The sequence below is a fragment of the Myotis lucifugus genome, unplaced genomic scaffold, assembly GCF_000147115.1.
Source record: "Myotis lucifugus unplaced genomic scaffold, Myoluc2.0 scaffold_6, whole genome shotgun sequence".
NCBI lineage: Eukaryota > Metazoa > Chordata > Mammalia > Chiroptera > Vespertilionidae > Myotis > Myotis lucifugus.
The window spans coordinates 7,536,313-7,548,700 of record NW_005871054.1 but is presented as its reverse complement, the minus strand read 5'-3'; the positions used below and the strand labels follow the sequence as shown (position 1 = coordinate 7,548,700).

At 45.0% G+C, this 12,388-nt stretch overlaps 1 protein-coding gene across 2 annotated transcripts in view; it reads left to right on the top strand.

Annotated features, from left to right (window-relative positions):
* Window positions 1-701: 701 nt before the first annotated feature.
* Window positions 702-12,388, top strand: part of EML6 (echinoderm microtubule associated protein like 6) — a 187,420-nt gene continuing 175,733 nt past the window's right edge. For both annotated transcript variants that reach the window (XM_023746778.1, XM_023746785.1), the window contains exon 1: window positions 702-977. In XM_023746778.1, the coding sequence (XP_023602546.1) occupies window positions 781-977 (197 nt within the window). In that variant the 5' untranslated portion in view covers window positions 702-780. The remainder of the gene's footprint in view (window positions 978-12,388) is intronic.

Here is a 12,388-nt window from a genome sequence, read left to right as displayed (position 1 = left end):
AATGACCACTGCATATTCACCCTGGCTTCATGGGGAAACAGCAAATGTTCTTTCAAATCCTATCAGCAACAACCAGCCAGCAGCATTTAGGTCATATTTCATATTATTAAGGAGATGAATCTGGGGGGGAGAAAGGAGTAATTGACAAAAAAAACAACAACAAACTTGTAGTTTGTGGATAATTTTCTTGGACTGGGAGACTTACGCAAAAAAATTGTTTCTTTCTCCCTCGCTCTTGCATCTTGGATATAGACCGTCGGTTTCGGATCCGAGGATGGTGATGGCAAAGCTTAGCCGGGTTCCGTGTCAAATCAAAGCCGTCACAGAATAAATCCCGCCGCCTGCCGGGAAGCCCCGGCGCACTGCAAACTTCAGGGAGAGAGCCGGGTAATCAGTGCTCGGATATGCGGATCCCTGCTTTAAGAGGCGGGGTGACCCCCCCAAGAACCCGAAGCCTGCAGGTGCAGTGAGGCGTGCGCGCGCGGGTGCTGGCGCCTCCGAAGACGCCTCGCCGGGGAGAGGGAGCCGGGGCGCCCGGCGGGGTCTGGCGGCCGCGCACCGGCGGCTCGTCTCCGGCGGCGGCGGCGGCGGATGATGGTGGCGCCCGGCGCGCAGGGCTGTGTCTGTGCGTCGCCGCGGACATCAGCGCTCGGGCTCGGCGCTGTACTCTGAGCCCTTGCAGGCTCTCCGCAGCCCGGACCTTGGCGAGGACAGACCCGGCGCGCAGGGGCCGCGGACCGGCGCGCGGGGGGGCCGGGGGGCGAGTGGGGTCGGCTTATCATGGCGGATCGGACGGCTCCCAGCTGCCAGCTCCGGCTGGAGTGGGTCTACGGGTACCGGGGTCACCAGTGCCGCAACAACCTGTACTACACGGCCGGCAAGGAGGTGGTCTACTTTGTGGCTGGGGTCGGAGTGGTTTACAACACCCGCGAGCACAGCCAAAAATTCTTCCTGGGACACAACGACGACATTATCAGGTAAGAAGGGGGCCTGGTGGAGGTGGCGGGGCGGGGTGGCGTGGGGAGGTTGGGAGGGCGGGGAGAAGGATGACCCCCCGGGCTTTCCTGGGGTCAGACCCGGGAGCCCCGTGGAATAAAGGGTTTTCTCCCGGAGCCGCATGGAGTAGCCGAAGGGCTGCTGCTCTGAAGCTAGGGCGGCAAGAGGGTTGGGGTGCAGGTTGGGAGGGAGACTTCTCTGTATTCCTCGGAGGGCTTTGGATCTCTAAGGAGTTGAGTGTCCGGATGCTTTTTTCCTGTTCGTTCTTGCTACAAGTGGAAGCATCCTGGGTAACTGTCAAACACGTCTCCTTCCTTCGCTAACTATAGGGAGATGTAGGACCAAGGACCTGAGCTGTGGGTATCATCTTTGGGAGGTTTCTCAGGAGGTTCCTCAGCAAGCAAGAGGACTTAAAAAAAAAATCTAAAGGAAAATTTTGCTACAGGTAATTTGGAATCTTCATCCCAGATGCTTTGACACTGGGAAATTTCTTCTGCAGTGGGTGGGGAGTTTGTTCTCTGATATTCCCCTTGGCAGTATTTTAATGCCTAAAAGCTTCTTTATACACCAAATGGATGCTTCCACAACATCGCTGAGGTCGTAACAGGCTGGCAGCTGCCGGACCACAAAATCCTTCCAGTCAGCCCACAGAATGACCAACATCTGGTAGCGGATGGCCAGGACGGATGACAAGAACAGGACAGGATGCACAGCCATGTTAGGGGTTCTCCCTGTGAATTTGTAGAGGAACCTATTTTGGTGATTAGCCCTGTCCCCCCTTCTTTGGACCAGCCACCTTGCCCTCCAGCCCTTGCCAGCTTCTTGCCTGACCAGAGGTGTGGTCCAGATGCTGCTCACAGGAAATCCCGTTCAGCCACGGGCGGTTAAGGAAGATTTCCATGCTATGGGAGCCTCAGCCCACAGGGGAATGACTTGCTCAGGGTGGACCACAACTGACAGACCATATCTGAACCTTCCAAGCTTGTGTGCTCATTGATGCGGAACCACTTCCATCCCACTTTCAGGATATTGCCCCTTGTGCTCCAAGTTTGCCTTTCGTAATGAAGTAAATGGTTAAGTGGTGGAATGTTAATGGTCTTAATTTCTCCCTGGGAGAAATTATTTTAAAGGCTAGCTCCCCTCCCTGCCTTGAGTATTGTGCTTATTCCGGAGCCTTCTCCTCACACCCCAATTCTTACCCCCCCACCACCACCTGAGACCTAAAGTTGAAAAATGTAGTAAAAACTTAATATTGGAAGATATAGTAAGATGTAGTTTTTTTTAAATCGTGACTTTTAGAAGATGAGGATTTTAAGTACTAGGAGCTCTATTGTTCTCAAGATTTGGTGGAACGAACGTAAAACTTCCTTCATGTCACATATGACAAAACAGCTTTTCTTCTCTCCCGGAAATGGCAGTGGCTGTGATTGGGGCATCCCTACTAGTTCTGTCCTGGGGATTTTGCTTTTCTAATTGCCAGGCTGATTATTAAAGGCACAGGTGCAAGCGATTAGCAGTGACTCGTGAAAAGGTTAGATGTTTAAAAATGTAAACCCATTATGTTTTTGCTCTTTCTTAATGCAGTGCTTTCCATTACACCATCAAAATAAGATGCAGTCCTTTGGGGGAAGGGAGAGAGTGGCAATTAAACAGACAATTCCCTGGGGTTAAATAATATTTATGTGACAGTTCATTTAACTACTTTGAGGATTTGAACTCCTAACCTAATTTTTCTATAATAGGGAAGAAATTAAATGCACTATTGAAAGGGAAGGTAGGCCCTAACCGGTTTGGCTCATGCAGACTGAAGGGTCCCAGGTTCGATTCCCGTCAAGGGCATGTACCTTGGTTGCAGGCACATCTTGGTTGCGGGTTGTGCAAGAGGCAGCTGATTGATGTTTCTCTCTCATCAATGTTTCTAACTCTCTATCTCTCTCCCTTCCTCTCTGTAAAAAATCAATAAAATATATTAAAAATAATAAAAAATGAAAGAAACTGGAGGTGGGAAAAGGGTGGAGTTGCAGTAAGTTGCCGTTGTGATTGGCAGCTGGACTAGAGGGGATGTAATGATATCTGGCTTAAAGAAACGCTCAGATTTGAAGAAAAGATGAATGAAATTTTTTTGTATGACTGGATTTGCAGGGAGCCCCACTTGATGAAGAGAAAAAAATCAATTTGGTCTATTTATTAAGGTTGTTATATATTTACACTGAATAGTGACATAGTAGTAAGCATGCCTTTGGAGAAAGGACTTTATTGCTAAATGTTTCATATTTGGTTGGAATGAGTATGCATAGGTGAGCAGAATTCTTTAGTTTGCATGTATGTCTTTGTACATAGGAATAAAATTAACTCCAACAGGTTAAAAAACACAAACCACAGATCATTATGCAAGTAATAGCTGCAAAATTAGAATGTTTATGCTTTTTAAAATTTTGCTTTATCTTATATATGTAAATCTTTGTTTTTATCCTGCCAAATTGTTTTCTAAAACAGCCAAACAGTTTTATCACCACACCAGCATTGTATCAGAGTTTGAATTCCTTCACATCCTTACCAACACTTGTTATTGTCTGTCTCTTTGATTATAGCCATCCTACTGGGTGTGAAGTGGTATCTCGCGTGTGTTTTTTTAAATCCCTACCCACGGATATTTGTCTATTGATTTTTAGAGAAAGTGGAAGTGTGGGGGAGAGAGAGAGAGACAAACATCGATGTGAGAGAGGTACATCAATTGGTTGCTTCCTGCACGCATCCCTACCAACCAGGGCTGGGGATCAAGCCTGCATCCAAGGTACGTGCCCTTGACCAGAATTGAACCTGGGACCCTTCAGTCTACAGGCCAACACTCTATCCACTGAGCTGAACCAGCTAAGCCATCATGTGGTTTTAATTTGTATTTTCCTAAAGACTAATAACATTGATTAGTTTTTATGAATGCATTTATATATCTTCTTTGGAGAAAATGTCCATTCAAATCCTTTGCCCATTTTCTATTTGGTTTATTTGTCTTTTTATTTTTGAGTTCTAAGAGTTCTTTATATATTGTCAATGTAAGTATCTTATCTGAATATATTATTTGCAAATATTTTCTTCCATTTAATGAGTTGTTGTTTCACTTTCTTGATGGTGTCTTTTGAAGCACAGAAGTTTTAAATTTTGTTGATGTTCAATTTATTTATTTATTTTTTGTTGCTTATCCTTTGGTGTTATAGCTAGGAAATCATCACCTAATTGAAGGTCATGAAGATTTATTTCCATGTTTTCTTCTAAGAGTTTTATAGTTTTAGCTCTGACATTTAGGCAGGTGATCCATTTTGAGTTCATTTTTATATACAGTGTGAGGTAGGGGTTCCAACTTGGTTCTTTTGCGTGTGGAAATCCAGTTGTCCCAACACCATTTGTTTAAAAGACTATTCTTTCCCCCATTGAATTGTCTTGGACATCTATAGCCTTTGAATTTCTCTAGCAGGGTACCCATTCCTCTCACATAGAAAATACTGAACATTTGGCGACCTAGAGATGGAAACAATCATTAAAAAGTTTAACCCAACCCTGGCTGGTATGGCTCAGTTGATTGAGCATTGTCCTGTGCACTGAAAGGTCTCTGGTTGAATTCCCAGTCAGGGCATATGCCCAGGTTTCGGGCTTAATCCACTATTGGGGTGCATGTGGGAGGCGGCCGATCGATGTTTCTCTCTCTCTCTCCCTTCCTCTCTCTCTAAAATCAATAAAAACATATTTTTTTAAAAAATGATTAACCTAAAAGTAATAGAAATCCGAGGCTTTAGTTTCTATCCCATGTTTGTGAAGATGCTGTTAGATCCTATGAAGGATATATAGATTTTTATATATTTAAAGAATGTAACCAGTTATATTTTGAGGAGCCAGTGCAGTGTTTAGTCACTGCTAGCTTAGGGACCAGCAATAGTTTATATACCTTTGTTTACTCCCAAAGAGCCCTGCTTTTTAAGAATGAATTTACAGCCTTCAGCCTTGCTGCTGGAGACAGATGAGGGGGTGGAGATGGTATAGAAAGCCGAGGGTGTGGTCAGAGAGGGTGTCCCTCAAACTCTACTGCGTTATCAGTCAGTTCCTTTCTTTCCCCAGTGGGAGGCAGGCACCTGGATGGCCACAACCCAGGAATTGTAAGATTCCAGGATTGCCATCTAGTTCTCTGCCACTCGCTTTCCCATCGGCATGAAGGAGGGAGTGGCAGGCCAGCTCTATCTCCCTGAAGAAAGAAGCTTTCTCTGGACTGGCCAGAGATATGAGGTGGAAATAGAAATAGGCTGGTCTGAGAATTAGTCTAAGTCTATTGAGAATCAGTGTAAGGCACAAGGATCATAAGGTGATGAGAATCTTTTGGAACTCAATCATAGGGAGGAGTATGGCTGGCCTCTCAGGCACTGCAAGGTAAACAGGCAACTGGTCTTTTCCCCTGTTTCTTTTTCTTGCAAGTGTTCCTATGTATCACAGGGATTCACATCTCTGCTTCTCTCTGGATAATATGCTTTTATTTTCTCTGACTGCAGACTAGCTTCTTATCTTAATGATCCATTTTGCACATAGACACACACACACACACACACACACACACACACACACATCTATCTTTGCCTTCAGCACACGTGACCATCCAGCTTGGTCTTACAAAACCAACTGAGTTGATCTTTTGAGCCTTAATTTAAAATGGATCATTAAGTTAAGAAGCCACAAAGATTTCTTGAGTGTCCTATGTGTCATGCACCGTACTAGGCACTGAGGACCCAACAGTGAACAATATGTACCTCCTCTCAAGGAACCTATAAGGGCAATATTCATAAATGAGCCGCTGGATATGGTGTGTTCAGTTCTATCATTGTTAGCCCAAGATGTCTGAAAGCCTCAGGACATACGCCCAGCCCATTCATGGGAGGAGGTGGCGGTCAGAGAGGACCTTCTGAAGAAAGGAGCATCATTAGATTATTTAAACTCTGGGCTGGTCACTTGGGCTGCAGTGTAGATAATGGATTGTTGGAGAGACAGTCTGGAGGCCCTTGAAGTAATCCAGTGTGAGATCATTATGGCAGTACGCAACGAAAGTAATGAAAATACTCTGGAGATTCTAGATTCCTGATGATTGTTTGGAAATAGGGGTGGAGGAGAAGGAAGGTGTAAGGTAGGGTCAGGTTTCTGGTTGGATGGTGGTTATCATTCACCACAATAGAATGGGGAACAGGTTCAAGGTCAGGGGGTGATAAGTTCAGCTTTGAACATATTTAGATTGAAATGTCTGTGGGACATGCAAGCGGTGATTATACATTTATGTGGGTCTTCCTGCTCAGGAGAGCGCTGTGGGAGTTGTAGTGAGAGTATTAGGAATGAATGAGATAACCTAGACAGCTTATGGAGGAAAGAGAAGAGGCCAGGGCTAGCATTTTTTTTTAATCTTTATTGTTGAAAGTATAACATATGTCCCCTGCCCCTACCTCCACCCCAGGTCTTTATCACCCTATTATCTGTATCCTTGGGTTATGCATATATGTATATAAGTTCTTTGGTTGATCCCTTCCCACCCCAGGGCTAGCATTTTGAGGAAGGTGAACTTTTAGGAGATCAGCAGAGAAAGAGGTGCTTGTGAAAGATGGGACCAGTCAGAGGGGTAGGAGGAAAACCAGAAGAGTGCAATGTCCTGGAGGCCAAGAGCAGAGAGGGCACCAAGGAGACCTTCAACAGTATCCATAGGAGGGTATATACTAGCAGCAAGGTAAGTCTGGAAAGTGCCCTGTGGATTTAGCAAGGAGAAGGTCATTGATGACTTGCTTTTGCTACATGAACGCTGGGAATTATTATTTTCCTCTGGGTTGTACTTTTATCTGGGTTTTAAACTTTGTGTTACAGCCGTTAGAATTCCAAGGGCCATTTTCTTTTAGCTTCACTTTTCTTTTTACAGCCCCTTTATGTATTTTGCTCATGCGCCAGTGAGTTTTATGCTGCAGTGATAGTAAGCCGTCATCTCGGCTTAATGACTGATCTCCAGCCGACTGTAGCTCTCTTTTTTTCTGGACAATGAGAGACATGGTGACAAAGGTTGCTTCTCGGTAAAAAGCCTTCCCGGTCTATTATTCTGCATGCACAGCGTGCACAGACACAATCACGTCGGCCAGGCCACGTTCATCCATGTGAGAGCCTGGCCTGCTGACAGTGAATTCACAAGTCATCTTTCTTGTCCTGAGTAACATTCAGTGTTTTAGCCTATATGGTAAAATGTAAGGAAGAGATATGAATTCTTGAATGTTTTATAATTATTTTCTTCCCAGAATGTCGCTTGGGTTTTTATGTAATCTACAGGAGAAAAGTGAGATGTTCAATTAAGTAAACCTGTTCAGTGCTTTCTGTGTAAATGACAGTGCTCAGGCCACAGCGATGACAGTTACCCGCGCAGGAGACATTGAGTGCCTGCCACTCTTCCCTCTTCATCTCCATCGTCCAGTCAGCCCCAAGGACAGACGATCACGTCCTCTCTATCTTGCTGCTTCTGCCCTGGTTCACAACCCTGTTAACTTTTGTCTGGATTAGTAGGGTAGCCTCCTAACTAGTCTTTCTGCCCCCACTATCACTCCCCTGGTCAATCCTCTCTTTGAAAACCTGGCTAAACATTAGACAAACACAGATTTATGAGCCCACTCCTAACGATTCTGATTCAGTAGGTCTGGCCATAGCCCCCCGAAATCTGTATTTAAAGAAATTTCCCATAGAAATATAGATAGGTGTACACACACACACACACACACACACACACACACACACACACAATTTTCTTTCCCTGTCCATTGAGAGAAGCGACAGTGACACACCAAGTACCCAGAACTTTAGAATGGTTTCTAAATTCCATTCTTCACGCAGAAGGATCAGAACTTAAAAAAGCTTATTCCAGATGAGGGGAGGGGAGGCAGGGAAAACACAAAACGAGTCTGGAAGAGCTTCTTGTGCTGGAAAGGACAGCAGTGCTAAAAGAACAAGGGAGATATCATAATCACACAAGGGCCAGCTTGAGGGGACGTTCACTGGCCACCTCTGGGGTAATTTGAGCTTGAATTACAATCCTTTGAATAAAATAAAAAGCCATGTATCTATAGCAGTGGTTCTCAACCTTCTGGCCCTTTAAATACAGTTCCTCATGTGACCCAACCATAAAATTATTTTTGTTGCTACTTCATAACTGTAATGTTGCTACTGTTCTGAATCGTAATGTAAATATCTGATATGCAGGATGGTCTTAGGCGACCCCTGTGAAAGGGTCGTTCGACCGCCAAAGGGGTCACGACCCACAGGTTGAGAACCGCTGATCTATAGTGACGTAAATAACTAATGGGAAGAAGAGAAATCTCTTCCTTGAGTAGAAGGTCAACTATTAACTATAAATGGAATGATGGAGTTGGAAAAAAATCAATGGATGTTATAACTTGTGGTGAAAGTTTGTGAAGGAGCATGATATTTGCTACAAAATATTTATTAATTACAAAGGACAAACAATAACCACATTGGCGAAACCTGGCAGACACCACCTTAACCAAAGGACTAAAGTTAACATTCACAATAATGGGACAAACCTTTTAAAAAGGTTCCCCAGCTCGCATCGGTTTGGCTCTGTGGAAAGAGCGACAGCCTGGGGACTGACTGAAGGGTCCCAGGTTCGATTCTGGTCAAGGGCATGTACCTCAGTTGCAGGCTCAGTCCCTAGCCCTGGTCGGGGTATGTGCGAAGGCAACCAATCAATGTGTCTCTCTCACATTGATATTTCTCTGTGTCTCTCTCTCTCTCCCTTCAACTCTCTCTAAAAACCAATGGGAAAATATCCTCAGGTGAGGATTAACCAAAATAAATAAAAAAATAAGAAAGGTTCCCCAAGTGGTCCTGAGTTCCGGAATCCCTGAACTATGCCAGCACTGGGATTAGCCTTGGAAAGTCCAGTTCTGATCTGTCCCTGCCCTCCTTAAAAACTCCTGCGGGCTGTATTGCTTCTGGAATGGGCTTCACACACTTGGGCATAGTCCTGCCCTGCCTTTTTTTAAAAAAAAAAATATATATATTTTATTGATTTTTTTTTTTATAGAGAGGAAGGGAGAGGGATAGAGAGTTAGAAACATCGATGAGAGAGAAACATCAATCAGCTGCCTCCTGCACACCTCCCACTGGGGATGTGCCCGCAACCTAGGTACATGCCCTTGACCGGAATCGAACCTGGGACCTTTCAGTCCACAGGCCAACACTCTATCCACTGAGCCAAACTGGCTAGGGCCTGCCCTGCCTTTTTGCCATCATCTCCTGCCATAACTGTGTTTCTTCGCCCTCCCCCACTTCTGCTCCCATCACCTCATACTCCCTGCAGTGACTGCACATGGTCCTGCTGCTTAGAATGCCCTGCCCAGTCTCTGGGGGTAGAGTCATGCTCTCCAGAGGCAACTCCAGTGAACTGTCTGCGAGTTCTCTCTGGTTTCTTGAGGCTGAGTCAATGTCTGTTTCCTCAGTAAACCCTACAGCGTTTTCTCCATACCTCTCTTATGGCACTTCTCACATTATGCTCTAATTTCCCATTTGTGCGTTCCCCACCCCTCTCACCCAGTATACCACCCCCTCTGTGTTCTGCAGGCACTTTATGTGGTGGAAAGAGCTAGGGCTTCAGAGCCAGGCAGACTTAGGTTAGAATCTGATTCTACCACTTATTAGTTGTTACCCAGCCAGCCTCAGCTTCTTCCTCTAGACCTCAGATAGGTTACTGTGAAAATTCAATTAAATAAAGCATGTAAGGAGTTTTGCAAAGAGAGTTAAAGAGAAATAAAGAAAAAGAAACCTCACTAGGCCCTAAGTCAGGGGTCCTCAAACTTTTTAAACAGGGGGCCAGTTCACTGTCCCTCAGACCGTTGGAGGGCCGGACTATAGTTTAAAAAAAAACTATGAACAAATTCCTATGCACACTGCACATATCTTATTTTGAAGTAAAAAAACAAAACGGGAACAAATACAATATTTGTATTTGCATGTGGCCCGCGGGCCATAGTTTGAGGACCCCTGCCCTAAGTTTTAATATATATATATACATACAAATATTTTACATATATATTTTTTCAACCTGTAATTCTGAAAAATTCAGAGGTATAATCACATAGCTAATAATTCACAGACCCAGCTTTGAACACATTTCTATCTGACCCCAAAGCCTTTCTCTTTCTGTTACATGGAAGCTATAAACCAGGAAGGAGAGACAGAGAGAGCCAGCTATATATGTAAAAGCCCAAGCGACCGTTATGACTGAAGGACTGGAATGACCAGATGACCAGTCCCTATGACTCGCACTGACCACCAGGGGACAGACGCGTAATGCAGGAGCTGCCCCCTGGTGGTCAGTGCGCCCCCACAGCCAACCTCCTGCTGGCCAACCTCCTGCAGTCCCTCCCGCCAGCTGGCCGGCCCCCCTGATCGACCCCAATTGAGGCGGGCCAGCCGGACACCACAAATTCATGCATCGGGCCTCTAGTACAATCATAAGAAGCCTCTTGTGAAAACGTTAAACTAGAGTCACAGTCTCAACCCCATTCTTGGGAGTGGGGTGGTGGTCAGAGAACATAATTGGATGGAGACCCAGATTAGATAGTCTCTTCTATGGATGGCCCCAGCATGGATGAGGGTGAGACTCGTCTCACAGGTATTGATTGAGTGCCGTCCAGGAGACACTCCTGGTGATTGCCATAAGTGAGAGATGAAAGGAGAGCAGGTGACCTGATGGGCTTAAGATGGAACCTGGAGCCCTCCCAGTGTGGCTCAGTGGTTGAGCATCGACCTATGAACCAGGAATTCACGGCTTGATTCCTGGTGGGGGGCGTGCAGAAGGCAGCCAATTGATGATTCTCATCATTGATGTTTCTATCTCTCTCTCCCTCTCCCTTTCTCTCTCTGAAATCAATAAAAACATATTTGAAAAAAAAAAAGAAGATGGAACCTGGTATACACCCTTACCTTTAAGTCAGAAGAGAGCAAAAGAAGCACAAAGGGCCCCGAGGAGCAGAGACACAGAGGAAGTGAGAGAATGCAGGGACTTGGAAGGCAAGAGAGGAGTTGACGTCTGTCTGTGCTATGGAGAGGCAGGTGGTGAGGGGTCCATTGTGGAGCCCAGCAAAGAGATGGACCGGGATTGGGAGTTAAAACAGATCAAGGGAAGAGCATTGTCATTCAAGTAGTGCAGGGGCAGAGCCCAGATTGCAGAACAATGAGTAAGGATGAAAATGTGGAGGCAGTGGGAAAGTGTTGGGCAAACACTTCTTTTTAAAAAATTTATTATATTTTTGAAATATATTTGTATTGATTTCAGAGAGGAAGGGAAAGGGAGAGAGAGGTAGAAACATCAATGGTGAGAGAGAATCATTGATTGGCTGCTTCCTGCACGCCCTGTACTGGGGAACGAGCCTGCAACCCGGGCATGTGCCCTGACCAGGAATTGAACCATGACCACCTGATTCACAGGTAGATGCTCAACCACTGAACCACACTAGCCAGGCACAAAACACTTCTTGATAGCTGGAAGATTTGAGTCGCCTATTCTGGGAGATTAAGTGCCCTCAAGATGCCATCTGTTCCAGTAGGGAATATGAATGAAGGTGCAAGTTGAGCAATTGTGTCTCTTACTCCCCAAACTATCCTTAATCAAGAGGCATATCTGCTTTAATGCAGCAACAAATCAGAGGTTTGAAAACCCACCTTATTGTTTTCCTAAGAACAAGCTTGTGATTTTAGCTGTTTTTTTTTTTTATGACTGATTATTTCTTTTCAAAACTTACACAGTAATCTGTTTAAATGCCTTCAGGAGGGAAAACAACAGAAGAGGGAAAAGAAAGGAAAACAGGTTATTTTGTCGTTGCTGTTAATCCTTGTAGACTGACTGTTACACACTGCAAAAAATTATAGGCTCAAATTTCACATAATTCAGAGCTTAGTTTTTTCAGAGCAGATTTTCTCTTTAAGTGATAATATTTGTTTGTTATTTTATAGGTAGAAAATGATGATCTGTTTCTAGGTATATTTAATTCCATACGTGTTCCAGTTTCATCGAACCCTCTCCTGAATCTCAGAAGCTAATTCAGCAGCTAGCATTTTCCTTTTGGGTGCCACAAAAAAAGCGGAAATCATATTCCCAGCAATAAATCAATGAAAGCATTGAGCAGCAGCATACCCCCAGTGGTGACACAGAGGTGCCATGTCCAGGAGGCAGTCGCTAGAAGACATCCTAGAATGGATCCAGGTTGTCAGTTGCTGGACGTCTAAGTGACTTTTCTCCTGTCCTGTGTGCACGCCAGAGGCCGCGTGTTTTCTACAGCCTGTGCTCATGTGGCGTGAACACCAATCCTTGACCTTT